Source organism: Ambystoma mexicanum, chromosome 9 (genome assembly GCF_040938575.1).
Source record: "Ambystoma mexicanum isolate Mex_15411 chromosome 9, UKY_AmexF1_1, whole genome shotgun sequence".
In the NCBI taxonomy this organism is placed as follows: Eukaryota; Metazoa; Chordata; class Amphibia; order Caudata; family Ambystomatidae; genus Ambystoma; species Ambystoma mexicanum.
In genome coordinates, this window is record NC_090931.1 from 847,124,808 (window position 1) to 847,143,687 (window position 18,880).

Below are 18,880 nucleotides of genomic sequence, written 5' to 3' on the forward strand. Positions count from 1 at the left end.
ACATTAGACATTTTTGTATGCACAGTATCAAGTGTTGAAGATATACATTTAATAGACCTGACAGGCTTGACAGACTGAAGAGTAGCAACTCTACTCTCATTTTACCCTCTCACTTTGAACGCCTTGTTTTTAGCTTTCTTTTAGGTTTCCGTGCACATGCATAATATTAAAACTACAAATCCCTGTGACCTTGTAGTTCTTCAAGCCCTATTTACTACTGGGCAGGTGCGTCAGCGCCGGCGTGTCTGGTAGGTGCCAGTCTGCACGAGTCCATGCGAAACGCACTACACGCTGATTCTTGCCAGCTGCTACTACAACTCTGTGCCTTACTTGCCTGCTTCAAGCTTTTAAGGGTGAAGGTGTATGCTTAGGGCACACTACAAAGACTGGTTTATTGTACTGTTGCAAATTATGTCTCTTTAGTATATTTTTACCCAGGAGAATTAACTGATAGAGGAGCTTCCTGTGGCTCTTATCCTACTAACTTGGACACTTTTGTCATCATGCGCAAAACACAAAGTAAAGATAGGCAATCTCTAAAAATATGCCTACCAAACACCAGGTCTTTGGACAAACATGCCATTAGTGTAGCGGACCATATCCGAGATGAGAACATTGATATCATGTGCATCAATGAGACATGGCTTAGAGAGTCAAGTGGCCCCAATATAGACATGGGGGCCCCAGAAGGCTATAGCTTCTATGCTCAACACAGACAAAATGGTTGGGGAGGGGGAGTGGCTGTTATTGCCAAACAAGAAATAGATTTTTTCCAAACACCCATCTCCTATAACGGGTGTGAATCTATTTGCTTGAAAGTCACAACTTCTCCAAATGGTTGCTCAAACATCATTTTGATCTATCCCCCACCTTCTGAGATGGCTATGTCTCTGGACAAAATATCGGGCATCTTGTCAAAACTTAATACATCTAACAGTGACTCTGTTATACTGGGAGATTTTATCAAATGGTTGGGCAATCCAAAAGATTTGAAAGCTACTGAATTAGAACAACATTTCTGTAATTATGACTTCACAATATTGAGCACAGAGTCAACACATACACATGGTAACACCCTTGATTGGGTTGCAGACTCTCTTGTTTAAATTTCAAATTGTTTTACAACATTTAGAAATCTTTGCACCCTTTTTATAAATGCCTCTTTTTTAAATAATGATGTGCCTGACCTTTTGAAAAGTTTCACAGTTACCCCTCTACTTAAAAAGCCCAATCCGGACCATGCAGCACATTCTAATTATAGACCATTACCAAAGTGCAATTTTTGTTGCAGCAATTTAAATCTACAATTACTTTGCATTAAATCCTGTGTTTGGTCACACCATTTACGGTAACCTTTGAGTTACTTCTACTAAAAAAGGAACTCTATAAACCTAATAAACTGCACACAGTCATTAGTAGGAACTTCAACAAACTCACACCTGATGAGTTACAGAGATGCATTAACGAGCTGATGATCTCTACATCAGACCATGACCCACCTACTGTACTAGCATCTAAGTGTCCTCAAAGCACTCGGGAATTACTTGATCAAGTCAAGCCCCTGAAAGAGAAAATAATTAGAGCAAGAGAAAACAACCAAAAATGATATACCTCACATCTTGCTTCATTGAAACAAGAGAAGAGGAAAGCTGAATGTTTGTGGACTAAAAAACAATCCCTATCAAACAAAGAGAAATGGAAGGCTTTAGAGAAAAGCCATCGGACAGAAATCTTCCAGGCCAAAAAGGGTTTCTTCGATTCCCACATTTCCAACTCTGTGAATGATACTAAGAAACTATTTGAGATTGTTAAATCATTGGAAAAACCTCAAGGTCAAATAAAATACTTTACTCTGAAAAATGTGGACTGTGAAGCAGTACAAAAATCTTTCTCAGATAAAGTTCATAAAGCACAATGCACCATTGTTAATGCAAAGATGATCAATAGGGATAGTAGTCATCAGAATTCTCTCCCTTAGCTTCACCCTCATGCAAATGCCCCTTTCTCGTTTGAAACTATCATAGTGGACTCTCTTGTTTAAATTTAAAATTGTTTTACAACATTTAGAAATCTTTGCACCCTTTTTATAAATGCCTCTTTTTTAAATAATGATGTGCCTGACCTTTTGAAAAGTTTCACAGTTACCCCTCTACTTAAAAAGCCCAATCTGGACCATGCAGCACATTCTAATTATAGACCATTACCAAAGTGCAATTTTTGTTAAAGGTAGTTAAGGTGGCGGCTATTCAGCTCCAACTGCATTTTGAGAAATCTAGTATTCTACACCAGCGGCAGTCCGGCTTTAGAACTAGACATGGAACAGAAACTGCTATGTTAGACTTACAAACATAAATGCTAGATATCATGGATGATGGTGGATCAGGCTGCTGATGCTTTAAGATCTTTCAGCAGGCTTCAATCTTGTAGACCATTCCAAACTCTTAACGTGTATTCAGGAAATTGGAAATTGTTCCTCCAGCACGCTTGAATGGCTTTGGACATTTTTAAGCAACAGAACGTCATAGATCGTTTGAGAAAATGCTTCATCTATTACAGAGCCTATTATATGCGGTGTCCCAGAGGGAGCCAGCTTGTCCCCTGCCCTTTAATATTTTCTACCGATCTCTGTGTGATCTATTGGACACTGTGGGATTATATTTCACCACTTACGCTGACGACACTCAGCTTCTTTTTAGGTTGAGTGGAGAATACACAATGGACACTGAGTTCATCACATCTATATACAACAAAATCCATATTTGGATGGATGGAAAATGGTCTTTGCCTTAACAGCCAGAAGACTGAATGTTTGATATTTGGTTCAGCTAAAGCAAGAGAAAAGCTAGGAGAAGATTATTATAAAATATGTATCGACCAGCATTACTAAATACAGTCAATAAAGTTCAAACTCTTGGGGTCACCGTTGAGGCATCCCTTAACGCAGATACCCTAGTGTGACAAAAACATACAATACCATCTCAGGCTATTACGCCTGATAAAACCCTTTGTTCCTTAGTTAACTGTACCACCTTAGTAAGAACTTTAGTCAGGTCGAGATTAAACTATTGCAACACATTATTAGGTGGAGCAAGCAAATGTTGTAAGAGATTGCAGATTCTGCAAAATGATGCTGTGAGAACTATTAAAAAAATTAAAAAAATGTGATCACATATCAAGGTACAGGAGGGAACTACATTGGCTTCCTGTTGAAGCAAGGATAGAGTTCAAAATGAACATCATGACTCACAAATGTTTATTTGGTGATGCCCCCGGATATCTGAAAACTCGTATCATAGTCCAATGCTCAATTAGAGATACCAGATCGAAAGACTCCATGTGATTGACATACCCTAGATCCCGACGAGTTAGGGGAAAAGAAAGGTCATACCCTGTAAAAGCAGCCATTGTAAGGAATAAGCTGCCTGTTCATTTGTGCTGTGAGAGAAGCTTATCAGCATTTAAAAAATCATTAAACAAGTTCTTGTTCTCATAGGTTGTTAACTGATCTCTGATGAGTCTTCCTTCTATATTCCATTGTTGCCTGACCCATCTTTTCTCCGTGCCCTGATGCCTACGGGCTATGGAGCGTTGTAAATAAATTTAAAAATAGATAAAATAAGTGAAGTTTATTATCCATCAGTGTTTTCATTGCTCCTAAATAGCACCCGGAGCCATCCTCATTGTAACGAGAAGACTTTTTTTCCCAACATAATCTTCATTAAGAGGTGTGAACACAAAAGGAGAGAATGTTGGAATGCAGGCATATGACTGGATTCATGAATGTGGCACAAATGTATGCGGCAACTTTAACGATGGCATCTACCGTCAGCAAGACACCTGTGGATACATGGGACGGCCAGCCAAAAAGAGGTGAGAGATTAGTTCCACTTGGTTGGGAAGGAAACACACATAGGGGTACTGTAACCATTATGTAGTATACATACAACATTCATTAATTATATCCCCGCAGGTGACAACCTTGAACGTTATGCAAAGGGTCGTACAAGATAAGGGGTTGAAACAACACTCCTGCATGCAACAGGGATACTACACAAAGACTTGTGGAGGCAGAGTCCCTGCTGGTAAGCCAGACCTCAGTTGAACATTTGAACTACTGACAATAGTTATAGTTGATGTCTTAGTAATGTAGCAACCGCTGTATGGCCATTTATAGAGATATGAATATTAATACTTATATATCTATACATATACTTTCCAGGAACATCCCATAGGAAGAACAACAGAAACACAGCTTTTTGCATTATGACATGGGTGCAATGAATGAAGATGCATCTGGGAACTAGCATCATAAAACTTGTTTTTGTCAGATTTGATTGCAATCCATGATGCAATATAGATTTGCATACAATAGACTCTGCTGTAGACCACCAGGAGAAAGATCTAGTAGAACAGCTTCAAATGCATACAGCAGAGAACTGAATTTGGTCCCGTTTAATAAAGGTGGGATGAGCATAAATGAAGAGCTATCTATGTGGGCTGAAATCTGACAACAGAATAAATAGTAATGGAGCAAGTAGACAAGTAGACAGCCTTTGTTCAGCCCCCCCCCCCCCAACCCACTGTTTCGCTGAACATTCTTTGAATAATCATTCGTCTTGGAGCAAAGGACAGCAGCTGAAGTATCCTCATACTCCAGTTTGATTAACTGAATGAGGCCCTGCAGTACACCAATGTGGTCCAGCCTTTTCCATAACAAGAAGCGATCGATTGAATCGAAAGCCTTAGAAAGGTCTAGGAAAGCAGCATGTACTCTGCCACTTCTCACTTTTGTGTTTTTTTCTATAATGGTATTCAACAGAAAGTATTGGTCTATTATAGAAAAGCCCCACCTAACACCAGACCATCTAATAAGAAATTATTTTCTGAAGCCCATTCTTCTTGCCTTGAGACAAGATAACTTGCAGAAATCTTGCCCGAGACATCCAGGAGCGAGATGGGGCGGTAAAAATGAGGGTCAGCTATTGATCCTTTTACAAACAATGGCACCACTAAGCTTCTCTTCCAGGATACTGGCCTGATATGGTCCGGAGCTCTTGCATTAATTACCTGCTCCAAAACTGTAGCCCACCATTCCTTAAACCGTATAAAGGGCTCAGATCTTAGATCATCAGGGCCAGCTGCCTTTCCCTTTATTATTTCATTTAAGTGGGTATTCAGAGGCAGACATGACCATGCATTACACAGAACTCTCTGGAAATGCACTATCCACACTGGCCGGGGGATTGCCCACACATCTATCTATTATCCTCTCGCTCCACAGTCTTAAAGTTCTTGACCTTATGGAAGGAGAGGCAGTCCACTAAACAATAATCGATAACGATTCCTGACACCATGTTTATATGTTGATTTAGGTGGAATATCCCCCTTACGTCTCCCATTAATTCCACAAGTAAATAGTGGCACATACAATTAACTATAATAGAGTCTTGCCCAGAATTTAGAATGCTTCTCATGGGAAATCCACACATATCTCAGATTAATGTTTGCGCTTCACACCCTGCCAGTGCATTCGCCAATTTGGCATTGAGTTCTCTGGTTATTATAATACTGGCGTCAACCTCGCCTGACTGTACTACAAAAAGAAGGCCCTCACCCCCAAATAGAATTAGACACTTCACTTTAGGAGGAATGTATACATTTGCTACCAACAATTTTTGGAAAATGGAGTGGCTGTACAATGCACAGAGATTATTAATATCTCAGGGTTTATCACATTCAGTCTAACTGCCTGAAGTGGTAAAGACCTTTGCAACACGAGGTATTTTTTATATATTGTCAACTCACTTGTATCTGCTAACGTTTACTCACATATATGCACTCCTTGTGCACATATACAAATGTCTATATGTTTGCATATTTCTTTCAGCAATTGTATCATCTGAGCTGGGCACTTTTTTCATGAAGAGCACATCATATGCATATCTAGATCGACCAGCATACGGTAACATATTTGGCATATAATTATCAACTAATCCACTTCAGGGCGGCTTGATGGCAGTCACAAAATACCAATTCCTTGTTCACTACTTAGAAATACTTTAGGTGTATGAGGGATGAACTGTTTGGATACTGGCTCACCACTCTTTCCTTCCTTAAAAGAGAAACACTATATTTAACATGCACCATCCAACAATACTTGGCACAATTAGTGTTTTATTGCAATAAGTGTCTGTTGACAAGGCACTTAGCTCATTGGCCCTCATTACGACCTTGGCGGAGAACCATGGTGCTATTAGCACCATGGTCCATGGCACTAAGTTGCCAACTCCGCCATGGTGGTTGGAGGACTTACCGCCCCATTCCGACCTTGGCGGGGCGGTAAGTCCCCAATCCCCATTTACCCTTCCCATTCCCATTTTTGCCCCATAGGGCATAATGGGAGTGGGGAAGGCGTTAATTACGCCACCGTAAATTACGGTGGCGTAATTAACAACAAGGTCCCTTAGCGCCATGGATTTTAACACCTGCTAAAAGCAGGTGTTAAATCCGCCATGGCGCTACGGGAACTCGCACTCAGGCGGTAAGGGTCGGCGAAGTTTACGCCGGCGTAAACCCCTTACCGCCTGGGTCGTAATGAGGGCCATTGTGTTTTATATATTTTCTGTCCCCAATTTATGGTTACAATTATATGGATTTCCTTTTTGGGACTTTGACCTATGAATGCTCGACTACCTATGGTAACAAATCTAATTTATATATTTTATCTACATGTAATTATGATTATATTTACTGTTTTTTATGATATCATGTGCATTTACACGCAATGCTTATTTGCTGTTTGTTTTGCCTTTCTCTCGATGGGTACTGGCCCCCATCCCTTTCGGTCTTTGATTAATTTTGTTCTCCATATATCCATATTTCAATACTATCTTCCTTCCACATGGTCTTATGATATGATGCAATATCAACATATTTGTGTTTGTTATGATTACAGTTTTGCCTTCAAAAGGACCCGTTGTTTAGGGTTGAAACACGTGTCGGCAGTTCTGTTCTAAGCATTCATTTCATAAACATTGTTCTAATTAGCACTTTGGCTGATGAACTTTTTGGATTTAACCACTTGTCACATTGTGCTCCATTCAACTGCATTACGGCTGCACAACGACTCTGAGGTGACACCTTTTGAGTTTTCTTTTCCAATTAACTAGCAGTTTTGAGGTATCTGCTAGTCCCTCATACGTGCTGCAACCCTTGTCTAATTATTCTGTAAGGTCTCATTCACTGGATTTTTTCCTAGTTTGGAATTTTTGTCAATCCCAGCGTCTTAGAAACACGGCACACCTCAACCTTGTATTCTCGACCTTTGCAACAGTGTTGCTAAATTCCTCTTGAGCGATTTTTCGAAAACACAGTGAAGTCTTTGAACCTTTTGTTCAGACGGGAATGTTCTGCTAGTCACGTTTCCTGGAGTCAGATCATATCAAAAGAGCCAAGCCACCCAGTGCTGGATTGTCCATTAGGCCAAGTAGGCACCGGTCTATGGATGCCACTCCTTTCAGGGAACCCACGACAATGGACCAAAATAAAGTGGTGCAGAAAATGAAAAACGTATTAGGAGATAATTTTCAAGGGGGCCCCCAACATTTTGACTGCCTAGGGTCTTCCACAGGGTTTAATCGGCATTGTAGCCACCAAACACAATTCAACACCATACAACGTATAACTTCAGCAGTATTCCAACTAATCATTCTTACAGCATTGTCTCCTGCCTGGGCCTGTTCAAAAGAACTCCTTCAATGGTTGTTTTAATTGCTCAAAGCTGCACAGGTGGAGTGGCGGGGAAGGGGGTGCATGCTCTCATGGCCTTTCTTCTTAATGTCTGCTCCAGTTTTGATCTAGACCAGTCAGTGATTGAGGACTGAGGTAACACATCATGCTTCACAGGGCGGGGCGCCATGTTGATCATACTGCAGAGACAATTCCTCTCGTTAATAGGCTCCAACCAAGCATCGTGCCAATGACACATTTTAAAACAACTTCTTTTCCTGCATCCTCAAAATTCATGAAACGAATACGTGTTTAAGCAAACAAAACGCACATTACAACCACCACAATACATACAGTCCGATAAAATATGAATGTCGCTTGACCCAGGATTCACGAGAGCGCCTTTGCGAGGGTACGGGTGTAAGAGTTGTTATCGCGCTGTGTGTGCGTGCCCCTAGAAAGTGCATATCACATTTAGGCTACGCCAGTCTTCGAGTGGATCATAATGAGGGGTCTTCCTGTGGGTTCTGTGGTCCTTAATTCTAAAATCTGGATCTTCAATTCTCGCGAAGTTGCGTGATTACTAGAGGGGGGCACCCAAAGGAAAGGGGTTCACGGGAACCCTGTGCTTGTAATGTGGTCTGGTTTACATGAACCATGTGTTTGGAATCTGGCGTAGTTACTAGTGATCCATTGTTTGCATCTGGTTTACGTTAGTGGCAGGAATACAGGACCACCTTAGAGGCAGGAATACAGGATCACTTTAGTGGCAGGAATACAGGATCACCTTTGTGGCAGGAATACAGGACTACCTTAGTGGCAGGAATACAGGATCACTTTAGTGGCAGGAATACAGGATCACTTTAGTGGCAGGAATACAGGACCACCTTAGTGGCAGGAATACAGGATCACTTTAGTGGCAGGAATACAGGATCACCTTTGTGGCAGGAATACAGGACCACCTTTGTGGCAGAAATACAGGACCACCTTAGTGGCAGGAATACAGGATCACCTTTGTGGCAGGAATACAGGACCACCTTAGTGGCAGGAATACAGGACCACCTTAGTGGCAGGAATACAGGATCACTTTAGTGGCAGGAATACAGGACCACCTTAGTGGCAGGAATACAGGACCACCTTAATGGCAGAATACAGGACCACCTTAGTGGCAGAAATACAGGACCACTGTAGTGGCAGGAATACAGGACCACCTTAGTGGCAGGTTGGGTTGAATTATATGTCCTGGAAAAGGGCGTCTGCCATATTTTGCGCGTTAGACATTATATAGTATTACTATTTAATCTTCATTTTTTTTTTATTTCACCTCACCTATTAATACCAAACAGACCACAATGACATCGCACAGATGATAAATGAGAAAATAAAATAAACTATATGCCTGCTGCTCATACCACACAACTTGGCTTTCATCAACAATTAATGGGTTTATCTTGCACTGAAGCACAGGAGCAACTTGTTTCTGCCCTTCACCCTCAGAATAATCGAGTTTGTGGAAAATGTAGACTTTGTTGCGCTTTGAAGCACCCACACAAACCTACGTATACTTACTTGCTGCAATAGAAAGTGCCCCGTTTTTATTTTGTGTACCTTTATATCACCTTCATAGCACCGCAAGGAAAACCTTGCTGCATAATAAGGGCAAACCTTGATCATTCATGCCAGGGAGTCCATGGTGGTGTGTCAAGGACCTTACACATCAGGCAGCGCGGGGCTGGGTTTACTCCGGGTCACCGGCATGGGTTTGAGAGAAGAACCGATTGCACAGTTTTCACTGAAGGGAGGAGGGCTGCAGTGGTGGACTACATCATGGGCCTCTTTTGTGTGGGTACCCTGGTCACCTTAAGCTCTCTTCCATGCCCGCCACCCCCTTCCTTGCATCGCTTTTCATCTTCCACGTCCCTTTGAAGTAAAGAGTGTGTTATACATCTTTCCATATATGGTTCCTCACACTTAACAGATGTTATATGCCATACTGTTGTTATATTTCACTAATTATTGTATCCCTATGTAGTGATGAATGTGCTTTAAAACTCACTATTTGCCCCAATTTTTTCCAAATATTCTTGTGGTAGAACTTCTGAGGGTTGGCCTCGCTCATACAGTGTAATATTCGGTTGCCAGGTGTTTGCATAGAGTATGTGTTGGTATAGGCTCCGTCTTGGCTTCGCCGGAAGTATGGTTCCTGCAAACACTGGGTTAGATGCAGTTAGTCTTAGAGTTTTGCCAGAGGCACCTTACTTCACTGGTTATCACTTGGCTTTTTAGCTGAGTCCACAATCTTCCAACTCAACATGTGCATGACGTCAAGCTTGACTCTATAGACTACGAATCACATTTTTGTTTGGGGAGGAGGTTTGATTGTATCATGGTTGATGAAAGACTCCTTTCAAATCTGACCTGTTTCACATCTCCTTCCATCCCATACTGGTTTGGCACGTGCATATCCCAGACCACACGCATAGCTCTTTGCACTCAGCACTTACGGAACACACACTTGCCTGTCACACTCCTTGTGACCTGTGTGCAGTTACACTTTTACACCCCGTACAATCCTCTGCAGTGTGGCCTTGATGCATCTTCTATGCTGTTGTACTCGGTTATGCTGTGATGCTATGTTACACTTTGTTGCTATATTATGGTAGGTGATGGTACTAAAATAAGGTGCTGGGTCTTGTTATGCAACGTTATGTAAGTATGTAATGTTATGGCAGTCTGTGCCATCTTTGTTTTGCAGGGCTGCGGTGTGCAGTGTTGTTTTCCTATGCTATGTTATGTTAAGCTATTTCATGTTGCTTTACACCATGCTGTGCAACATTATGCTTTGTTGCATTGGGCTATGCTCTGTAGTTATGATATGTTAGCTAACAGCACATGATATCATGATGTGAACTGTGTACCAATCAGCAAGGCATGTATGCACTGACCTTTGTTATCCAATGGCGAACTACGGTCCACCGCAGTCCCCAAACTATTCAACACATCACACTCTGACATTCCACAGCACTTCTAGGGCATGCCAATAGCAGATGAGCGCTTTGCAAAGTGTCATTATAATTATAGAGATATAGGGCCTCATTACACGGAAGGCGGTAAGGGTTTACCTGTACCGGTAAGCGCACCGGTACCGGTAAACCCTTACCGCCTTACTACGAGGTCCCTTTGCGGGACCCGACCTTAACGGCTGGTGTAGACCAGCCGTTAAAGTTGGGACCCGCAAAGGGACATTGTTGCTAATTACGGTACCGCAATTTGCGGTACCGTAATTAGCTCCTTCCCCATTCCCATTGAGCCCTGTGGGGCAAAAATGGGAATGGGCCATGGAGAAAGGGGGAATTACTGCCCCGCCATCCTTGGAATGGGGTGGTAATTCCCCTTTTCTACATGGTGGTACCGGCGGCAACCATGATGCTAATAGCACCATGGTTTACCGCCTTCCGTGTAATGAGGCCCATAGTCACATAGGCGAATGGATAGATAAATACATATATGTTTAAAAGTCAGTGCTAAGGAAACACTGCAAACACTGTTGGTGTGGCACACGCATGATTTTTGTCTTTCTTTGCCTTTCCAGCTGTGAACCGAGAGAAAGCATCTTTCTTCATGAAGCGAGGGTGAGCAGCACCGCCAAGACCCCCAGGCAAGTCTATGAGGTAAGGGAGTCAAATACCCCTCTAGGCCTGGATTTCTTTCAGCTATTTCAATGCCCCTTAAAAGCGATGTACGCGACTATTTCTGCTTGCAAAATGTGTTAGAGTGAATGTGAGACTTAACAAATGTACCTCCTGATTGCCATTGATTTTGAGAAAGAGGGTGTGGCTAAGTTTTCATAGAAACTAAGGATATGACTTTAGGAATCATGAGCGTATTCTGTCATGTCATCAACGCTCAACGTTCTTGCCTTTCCATGGCGTGCGCATGCGCACCATACCCGCATCGGGCTCATTCCAGGTTCGGCGCCGCATTTTACATTTTGGCTGGTAGTGGAATTATCACCAGTTTCACCACACTGTTGTCCTTGAAGTAGAGGATGAGCCCACAGCCAAGTGCTGGTGCTAAAACCTTACATTTAACACCAATATATATAGTCACCATGGCAGAATTACTCCTCGACGTAATTCATTTAAAATCCCCACTGAATCCTACAGACGGCAAAAAACGGTGACTTACTCTGCTGTTACCTCACTCATAACCTGGCAGATTTACCGCCAGAGCAAGTGGCTGTAACAGTAAGCCGCTTTGGTGGCATTTCCGCACAATTAGGCCCATGGCCTTTAGCATTGCCCTAGCATTGCCCTGGTTTAATCCGTGCCATTGTCCATCCCCAACGGACCGTGATCAGTCGCTCTCTAGCATCCATACCGCCTACACATGTACAAGATATGAGCGCTTGGGATGTTGTTTTAGGAAAATGATCACCTGCCCTTGTGAATGAACTGACTCTGAGTGCATGTGTGCATTTTCACAATGGCATCAATACACATGGAAGCCGAAGGAAGAGACGATTTTATGGGACGGTAAAGGGACACTTGCCCAAGGCCTCCACATTGTAGGGGGCCCCACAAGTCTGCCTGATCTACAGAAGTAATATTCTTAAATACCACATGTCAGGATATTCTATGGCATGTTGCTGGGGTTCCAAGCCCATTACCTGTCTGTTTTGACAAGTACATTCTGCCTTGATCAATTCTGCATGTAATGCCTTCTGTGTTGACTGTGGTATACATAGTTTGTGTGTTTCTAACGGCATAACTCTGTGACATTCTTTCCTTCCTGTGGGAATTAGGTTTGCCATGTGCAATAGCTAAAGTTGAAATGCATATTGATCAATTGAATGGCACAATCGTTTAGATGTTAGCTCAGTGTGTCAAGCACTCATTGCGGAGATATGTGTTCATATGGAAGATTAGAAATGGCACATTCCAGCTGGCTGAGCCTTTCCTATGTTTGAAGTTTATAAACCTACCTGCATATGTACTTGGTTTTATAGCACAACACATGCTATTTATCAGCAATGTCCCTGCACCAGATAGGGGTTGCTATAAAAACTAACAAATCATCTGTATGGTGAAGGTCTAGAAATTGGTTTGTTCGGATGGGGTGTTGTTAAACCTAGGCAATCGCCTCCAACGATGAGCATAAACTGTTAGTCCAAGAGATGAAATAGTATCCAAATTCAAGACTGCGGAACAAAAGCATTCATACTTGTATCCTGGCTTTGTCAGCAGACGATACAGTGATCCTGGTGAAATCATCTAATATTTTTTACATTACTGTGCCGTCTTATTTGAGGTTTACCTTCTTGCATCCAGTGGCATTGTTTAGCCCATTACTTGATCTTTCTTCTTGTGTAGGCCATTTGACTGGAAGGGGTGGTAGACTGAAGAGAGCAGACCAGATGTTGCAGGCCTCGGGCAAGCATATTTTAAGGGCTGCTCGGATGACACAAAAAACTGTTTGCTTTTTTTGTAAAAGTCAAAGGTTTTTATGCATGTTTATAAATGACAATTTCACAAGCCATTGTTTTGGAAGTATTTAAAGCTTTAAAATACGAAAGAAAACCCCAGATTTAATGTGTTAAATCACATCGATTGGTATGATGGTGCTTACATACTACTGTTGAGGATGTAGAGAATGATGCTAAAATCATTCCCATTTTGTGTAACACCCTTTTATAATATTTTGTTTTTATAAATGGTCATGTTTGGTAAAGTGATTTGTGTTCTTTCCAAGTCAGTTTTATAAAATGAGATTGTTTTAGTTCATGATAAGAACTGGAAAAGAAAGTGTTCAAGTGCACAAATTACAGAGTTGACACAAATCCACCCCTTAACAAATGTCTGATCCTGGGCATCTCATTTAATCTTGTATTGCCTAACATCTCAAAATTGCCAGTCCCTAAGCCTTTCACACTTGTCAGCCCTTCGGAGTGATTTCCTTCGCAGGGTGTGATCTTCATAAAAACCTCTGGCTATAGTGTTGCTTCCACTATAATAGTGAGCATTGATATATTGCACACCACAGCACTTGTTCCTTTGCCCTGGATACAGACACCTTCCTGGTAGCTTATCTGCATCCACTATCCATGCCATGGTATGTGTAGATTTCTCTTTCCTTCTAATTGGTCTCCTTTATTCATGCTTGAGCACTTTTGCATTCTGTGAAGCTGCTAATGTGGGTTCTCTGTCTATTCTGGGTTACATGTACCTTTTACATACAGTCCTGCATTAATACTACAGGCTGCATATCTTCCTGGATGCTATTGATAACAAGTATCCTGTATCTATACTAGCACAGAAGTAACCTCTTCGTAGACTGCTAATTTTGGCCTTCAAATGCTACTAGTTCATTATTCTGATTACAGCAAGAATGAAAAGGATAAGGGGACTTAAAGGGACTAAGCATGCTTATTTTGAATGCTGCAAGGCATATCAACCCATAGGTTGTGATCAGGACGAGGGGATTGATTGATTGATATTTTATTTCTATCGCGCTCATATACAAGTGTTTCAGAGCGCGACCAGGCAGGGAAAGGGAACGGGGGAGAACAAAAACAATGATCTATCTAGGCCCAGTGACATTGAGAACGTGCAAGTGTAGGGTAGAAGGAGAAGGGGGAGAAGTGCATGGAAGGGGGAACAAAAGGAGAGTGTGGAGGAAGAAGGAAAAACACCAAAAATAATAAATAAAAAGGCAACAAACAATGGGAGTGCAGCCAGCAAATGGCAAGTGCTGGGTTTATGGCAGCACGCCGTGTAGGTCTGAAAGTGCAGGAAGAAAAGGGGAAGGCTTTATGGGTACAGATACAGACCCCAGTGCAGGGGGTGGCCCGGAGGCAGTGCGTGAGGGTGGCAAGATGAGCAGGTACCTGGGCCCAGAGGACAGAGGGTGGCCAGGTGCATGGTGCCGAGGGAGAGCAGAATCAACAGGGGAAAGGGGAGGAGAAGGCAGAAGCAAAGAGGAAGGTTTTGAGGTGCTTCCGGAACCGGAGATGGTTCTCAAGTTTTAGAGTGGCAGGGAGGTTGTTCCAGAGGGAGGCCCCAGCTGAAGACAATGATCTACCCCCAGCTCATTTCTTTGAGAAACGACTGACCCTGAGGGAGTTAGAGGTATAGGAGCGGAGCGGAGTGCTCAAGATGGGAGGTATTTGCGGAGGGATAGCTGAAGGTATGTTGGACCCAGGCCCCAGAAAGCCTTGTGGACAATGCAGAGGGTTTTGAATTTAATCCTTGCATCCACAGGGAGCCAATGGAGAGATTTCAGAGCTGGAGAGATACGATCCCAGGGCTTGAGGCCAAGGACAAGTCTCGCAGTCCTGTTCTGGATAAGTTGTAAAGGGCGGAGAGTAGAGGCAGGTAGATTAAGAAAGAGGCTGTTGCAATAGTCCAGCTTAGAGAGAACCAGAGCTTGGGAGACAGTGAGCTTCTGGGGGAATGAGAGGAAAGGAAGAATACCTCTGAGGAGGTGCAGTAGGATGTTTGACTTTTTTGATACATCAGCGATGGGGGCAGAGAAGGAGAATGTGTGGGCAGAGAAGGAGAATGTGGAATCAAAGGTGACACCAAGGTTCTTGGCCTCGCAGGTGGATATAGGAGGAGGGCCAAGGGAGGCTGGCCAGAGAGTGAGGGGAAAGGAAGGTGATGGTGTGCCAATGAGGAGGATCTCTGTCTTGCTGGAATTAAGACAAAGATCGTTGGCGGCACACCAATCTAGAATGGTAGTTAGGCAATAGGTGATGAGAGAGGTGGAGGGGGTGGCCGAGGGCAGCCTGAAAATGAGTTGAGTGTCGTCTGCGTAGCACTGGAAGTTTGAGCAGAAAATGGCAATACAGCGGGCAAGAGTTGCCAGGTATTGGTTGAAAAGCCAGGGCGAGAGGTTAGATCCCTGGGGAACACCACATTGGGAGAGGATGATAGGAAGGACCGAAGTTGGACCTGGAAGGGTCGATCAGAGAGGAAAGAGGTCAGCCAGGCCAGAGCCTGATCGGTGATGCCCAAGTTATCCCAGAGACGGTTGAGCAGGATGGTATGGTTGACCGTGTCGAAGGCAGAGGAGAGACCAAGTAGGATGAGAACAAAGGGAATGCTAGAGTCAAGGTTAGAAAGCAGATCTTCTCGGATGTTCAGGAGAGCAGTTTCCATGCTTCTGCCAAATCTGAAGCCAGACTGATGGTCATGGAGACAGCCAACAGAATCAGAATGAAGGCTTAGCTGAGAGATGGCCAGCTTTTCAAGGAGTTTGCCTAAGAAGGGGGTAATGGAAATTGGGCGATATTTGGCCGGACAAGAGGGATCCGCTGTGTGTTTCTTGAGGAGAGGATGCACAAGGGAGTGCTTAAGAGGGGAGGGGAAGGATCCTGAGGCAAAGGAGTGGTTGCAGAAGTCGGCCATGGCCGGAGCGAGGGTATCAATGTGGTCCTTGAGAGTTTTAGAGGAACAGGGAGGCTTTCATAGATTGGACTTGTCTAGCGACCTCATCAGGGGAGAAGAGAGGAAAGGAAGAGAAGGAGGGTGGGGGGGTGGCCGGAGGAGGGTCAGTGAGTACCGACGGAGAGGGGAGAGGAGAGGGGGTGGAGGAGAGTGTGGACAGAATGTCCTGGGTTTTTGAGATAAAGTAAGAGGCCAGGGCATTGCAAAGAGCCTGAGAGGCAAGGGGAGGGGTAGAGACTGCGGCAGGGTTGGCCAGCTCCTTACAAATATTAAAGAGTTCGGCCAAGCTGTTAGATGCCGCAGAGACACGGGCTTGAATGTGGACTCTCTTCTTGGTACGGACAGAGACGGTATCACCTTTGGAGAAGGCGACAGGCCAGTTTGTCAGAGGATGAGCAGGAAACCCTCCATTTTCTCTCAGCCGCCCTACACCTACGTTTAAGTGTAGCTAGGTCGTAGTCATACCAGGAATTGCACTTGGCTTTGGACTTCAGGCGAATCCTCATGACAGGGGCAAGAACATCAAGAGTATCAGAAATAGAAGAATAGAGAGAAGACAGGCATGAGGGGTGCAACCAGATATTCTTGATCACTTAATTCCTTTGGTTTGGTGGAGGGGGGCCCCAAAGATGTCCGTGCCCAGGGCCCCAAAAGTGGTTAAGATGGCACTGGACGATGGCATAGGGCACAATTGTCCTTTTCCTGTGTGCCTCTCTCCAAACTGTCTCCAGCAGTCGGTGTCCTTGAGCAGGACTTGAAACTGTGTAGCCCAGTCCAATTGCTCAGTCTTTACCTTTTATTATTATAATTATTATTAATAATATGTTATTTATTGAGCGTGGTCTTAGCTTCGAGAACATCAGAGCGCTTTACAGAGTTATACAACAATACAGACACCTAACGGAGCACTTTACAGAGGTATACAACAATACAGACACCTAACAGAGAACTTTACAGTGTTATACAACAGTACAGGTGCATAATGGAGTGCTTTTCAGAGGTAACAGCAGACCAGATTACAGGGGGGGCGGAAACAGCAGGGAACAGAGGAGGGGTACAGCTGTACCAGATGGCAGGGAGTAGACGAGTGTGCGGCGTCTGGCGAGTCAGATGGTGCGAGGGCGATGTGATGCCCTAGGTTTTGAGGCGGAGAGATTCCTTGCGAGAGTGGCAAGATTTGTTTTTGCTATTTGGAATGATGTTTTTGTGAAGCAGACTCCAGCAATTCCATTTCATGGACTCTATTCTGGCATTTTACAGGTCTTAAAAGTGGATGGGGGTTGCAGGTGTCGAAAGCAATGGACAATTCCAGGAAGATCAGCAATACACCTGACGTGACTTTGAATGTTCTCCAGGGCTGTGTATGCATAGTTATTTTTGGAAAGAATAATAACTACCACCCACAAGACAATCTAAAGATAATCCTTTAGTCATGTTGTAATCCAGGCTTGATAGGAACAATCTTGTATCATTCTCAGTTAAAAGAAGCATTAATATAGCAGCAACAGCCAGTGGGCTGGGGCCGTGCTGGCACGTGATGGCCTGCTGTCCCAGGGTAATGGCCCTAGACAGGGAAGGACTATTACCTTGCCTAGCAGGCCTTTAACATCTGTTACAGCCCAGCAATCTAGCTATTATCTTTATCAGCTCCTGTGGTGAGGAGGCCAAAAAACAAAAAGAAGAAAGTAAACATTGCCACCAGCTCAGCAAAGCTCAGATGCAAAGTCAACAAGTGAAACATGAGAAGGACTATGGGCCTAGAATGCAAGTGAGGGGAGAATGCAGCCCACGCCCAGGTGAAGTAAGGACAGCAAACAAATACAAGTGCAACAGAGGAAAGGTGTTGTGGCTGAACTGAGGCAAAGAATATAGGGACAAGAGTGGAAGCTGCGGCGGGAAGAATGCGAGTGCACAGGCCTGGCCATGAGGGCGATGTGAGGGAAATGAGGGAACATGATGTAAAAACAAAGGAAATATTGAGGCTGAGTACCCCAAAAGGAAATACACCAAACACGGGCTTATAAAGATTCACAGATCTTTATTCTAAAACTGTACAGTTACAAAGCAACAAAGTCAGATACAGATTGCTATCTGGCCCTCAGTACGTCACAGTGAATACCAGCCCTTTCGGTGTGAGAAGTGAGAGGTCCTGGACGTCTAAACAGTTGTACATTTTATACATTTCCAATAGTAATGGCCAGCCCCTCTGCAAGTTGTTAATCCATGGTCTATCCATGGTCTAGAGTTCGTGCCGAGTTTACTTCTGGCTTGTCCGACAATATGCACATAGATCATCCTAAATTCACATACAAACAAGTCACAATGGCAACAGTGTATTCTCGGATTTAACAATAAGCCTTAACACGTGTCCTTTACAATGCAGTTCAGCTAGTGTCCCGGTTCAGTATTTGTTCAGCATTGTGGTCGATGTATGTCCGTGGATCAGACTTATTGGTGCAGACAATCCTCTGTCTACAAGTCAGGCATGGGACAAGGTCTCTTTACTCGACCCAAACATTAGGCCAACGGACAGTTTACACATTAACTTTCGTACAAGGTTCAGGATGGTCCAGTTACAAGCGGGAAACACTGTCCACCATTTTAGAACACAGAGTTACATTGGAATAGAAATCAAAATGGCGGATGGACCTAAAATGGCGGCGAAGTCGATCTAGCATCGGAACTTTTGCAACGCGGTTGTCTTC

General features: G+C 43.6%; 1 protein-coding gene across 3 annotated transcripts in view; it reads left to right on the plus strand.

The window, feature by feature from the left end:
* Window positions 1-18,880, plus strand: part of LOC138488688 (uncharacterized) — a 1,693,320-nt gene that overhangs the window by 901,339 nt on the left and 773,101 nt on the right. For all 3 annotated transcript variants that reach the window (XM_069615913.1, XM_069615915.1, XM_069615914.1), the window contains one exon: window positions 11,321-11,399. In XM_069615913.1, coding sequence (XP_069472014.1) covers window positions 11,321-11,399 — 79 coding nt within the window. The remainder of the gene's footprint in view (window positions 1-11,320; window positions 11,400-18,880) is intronic.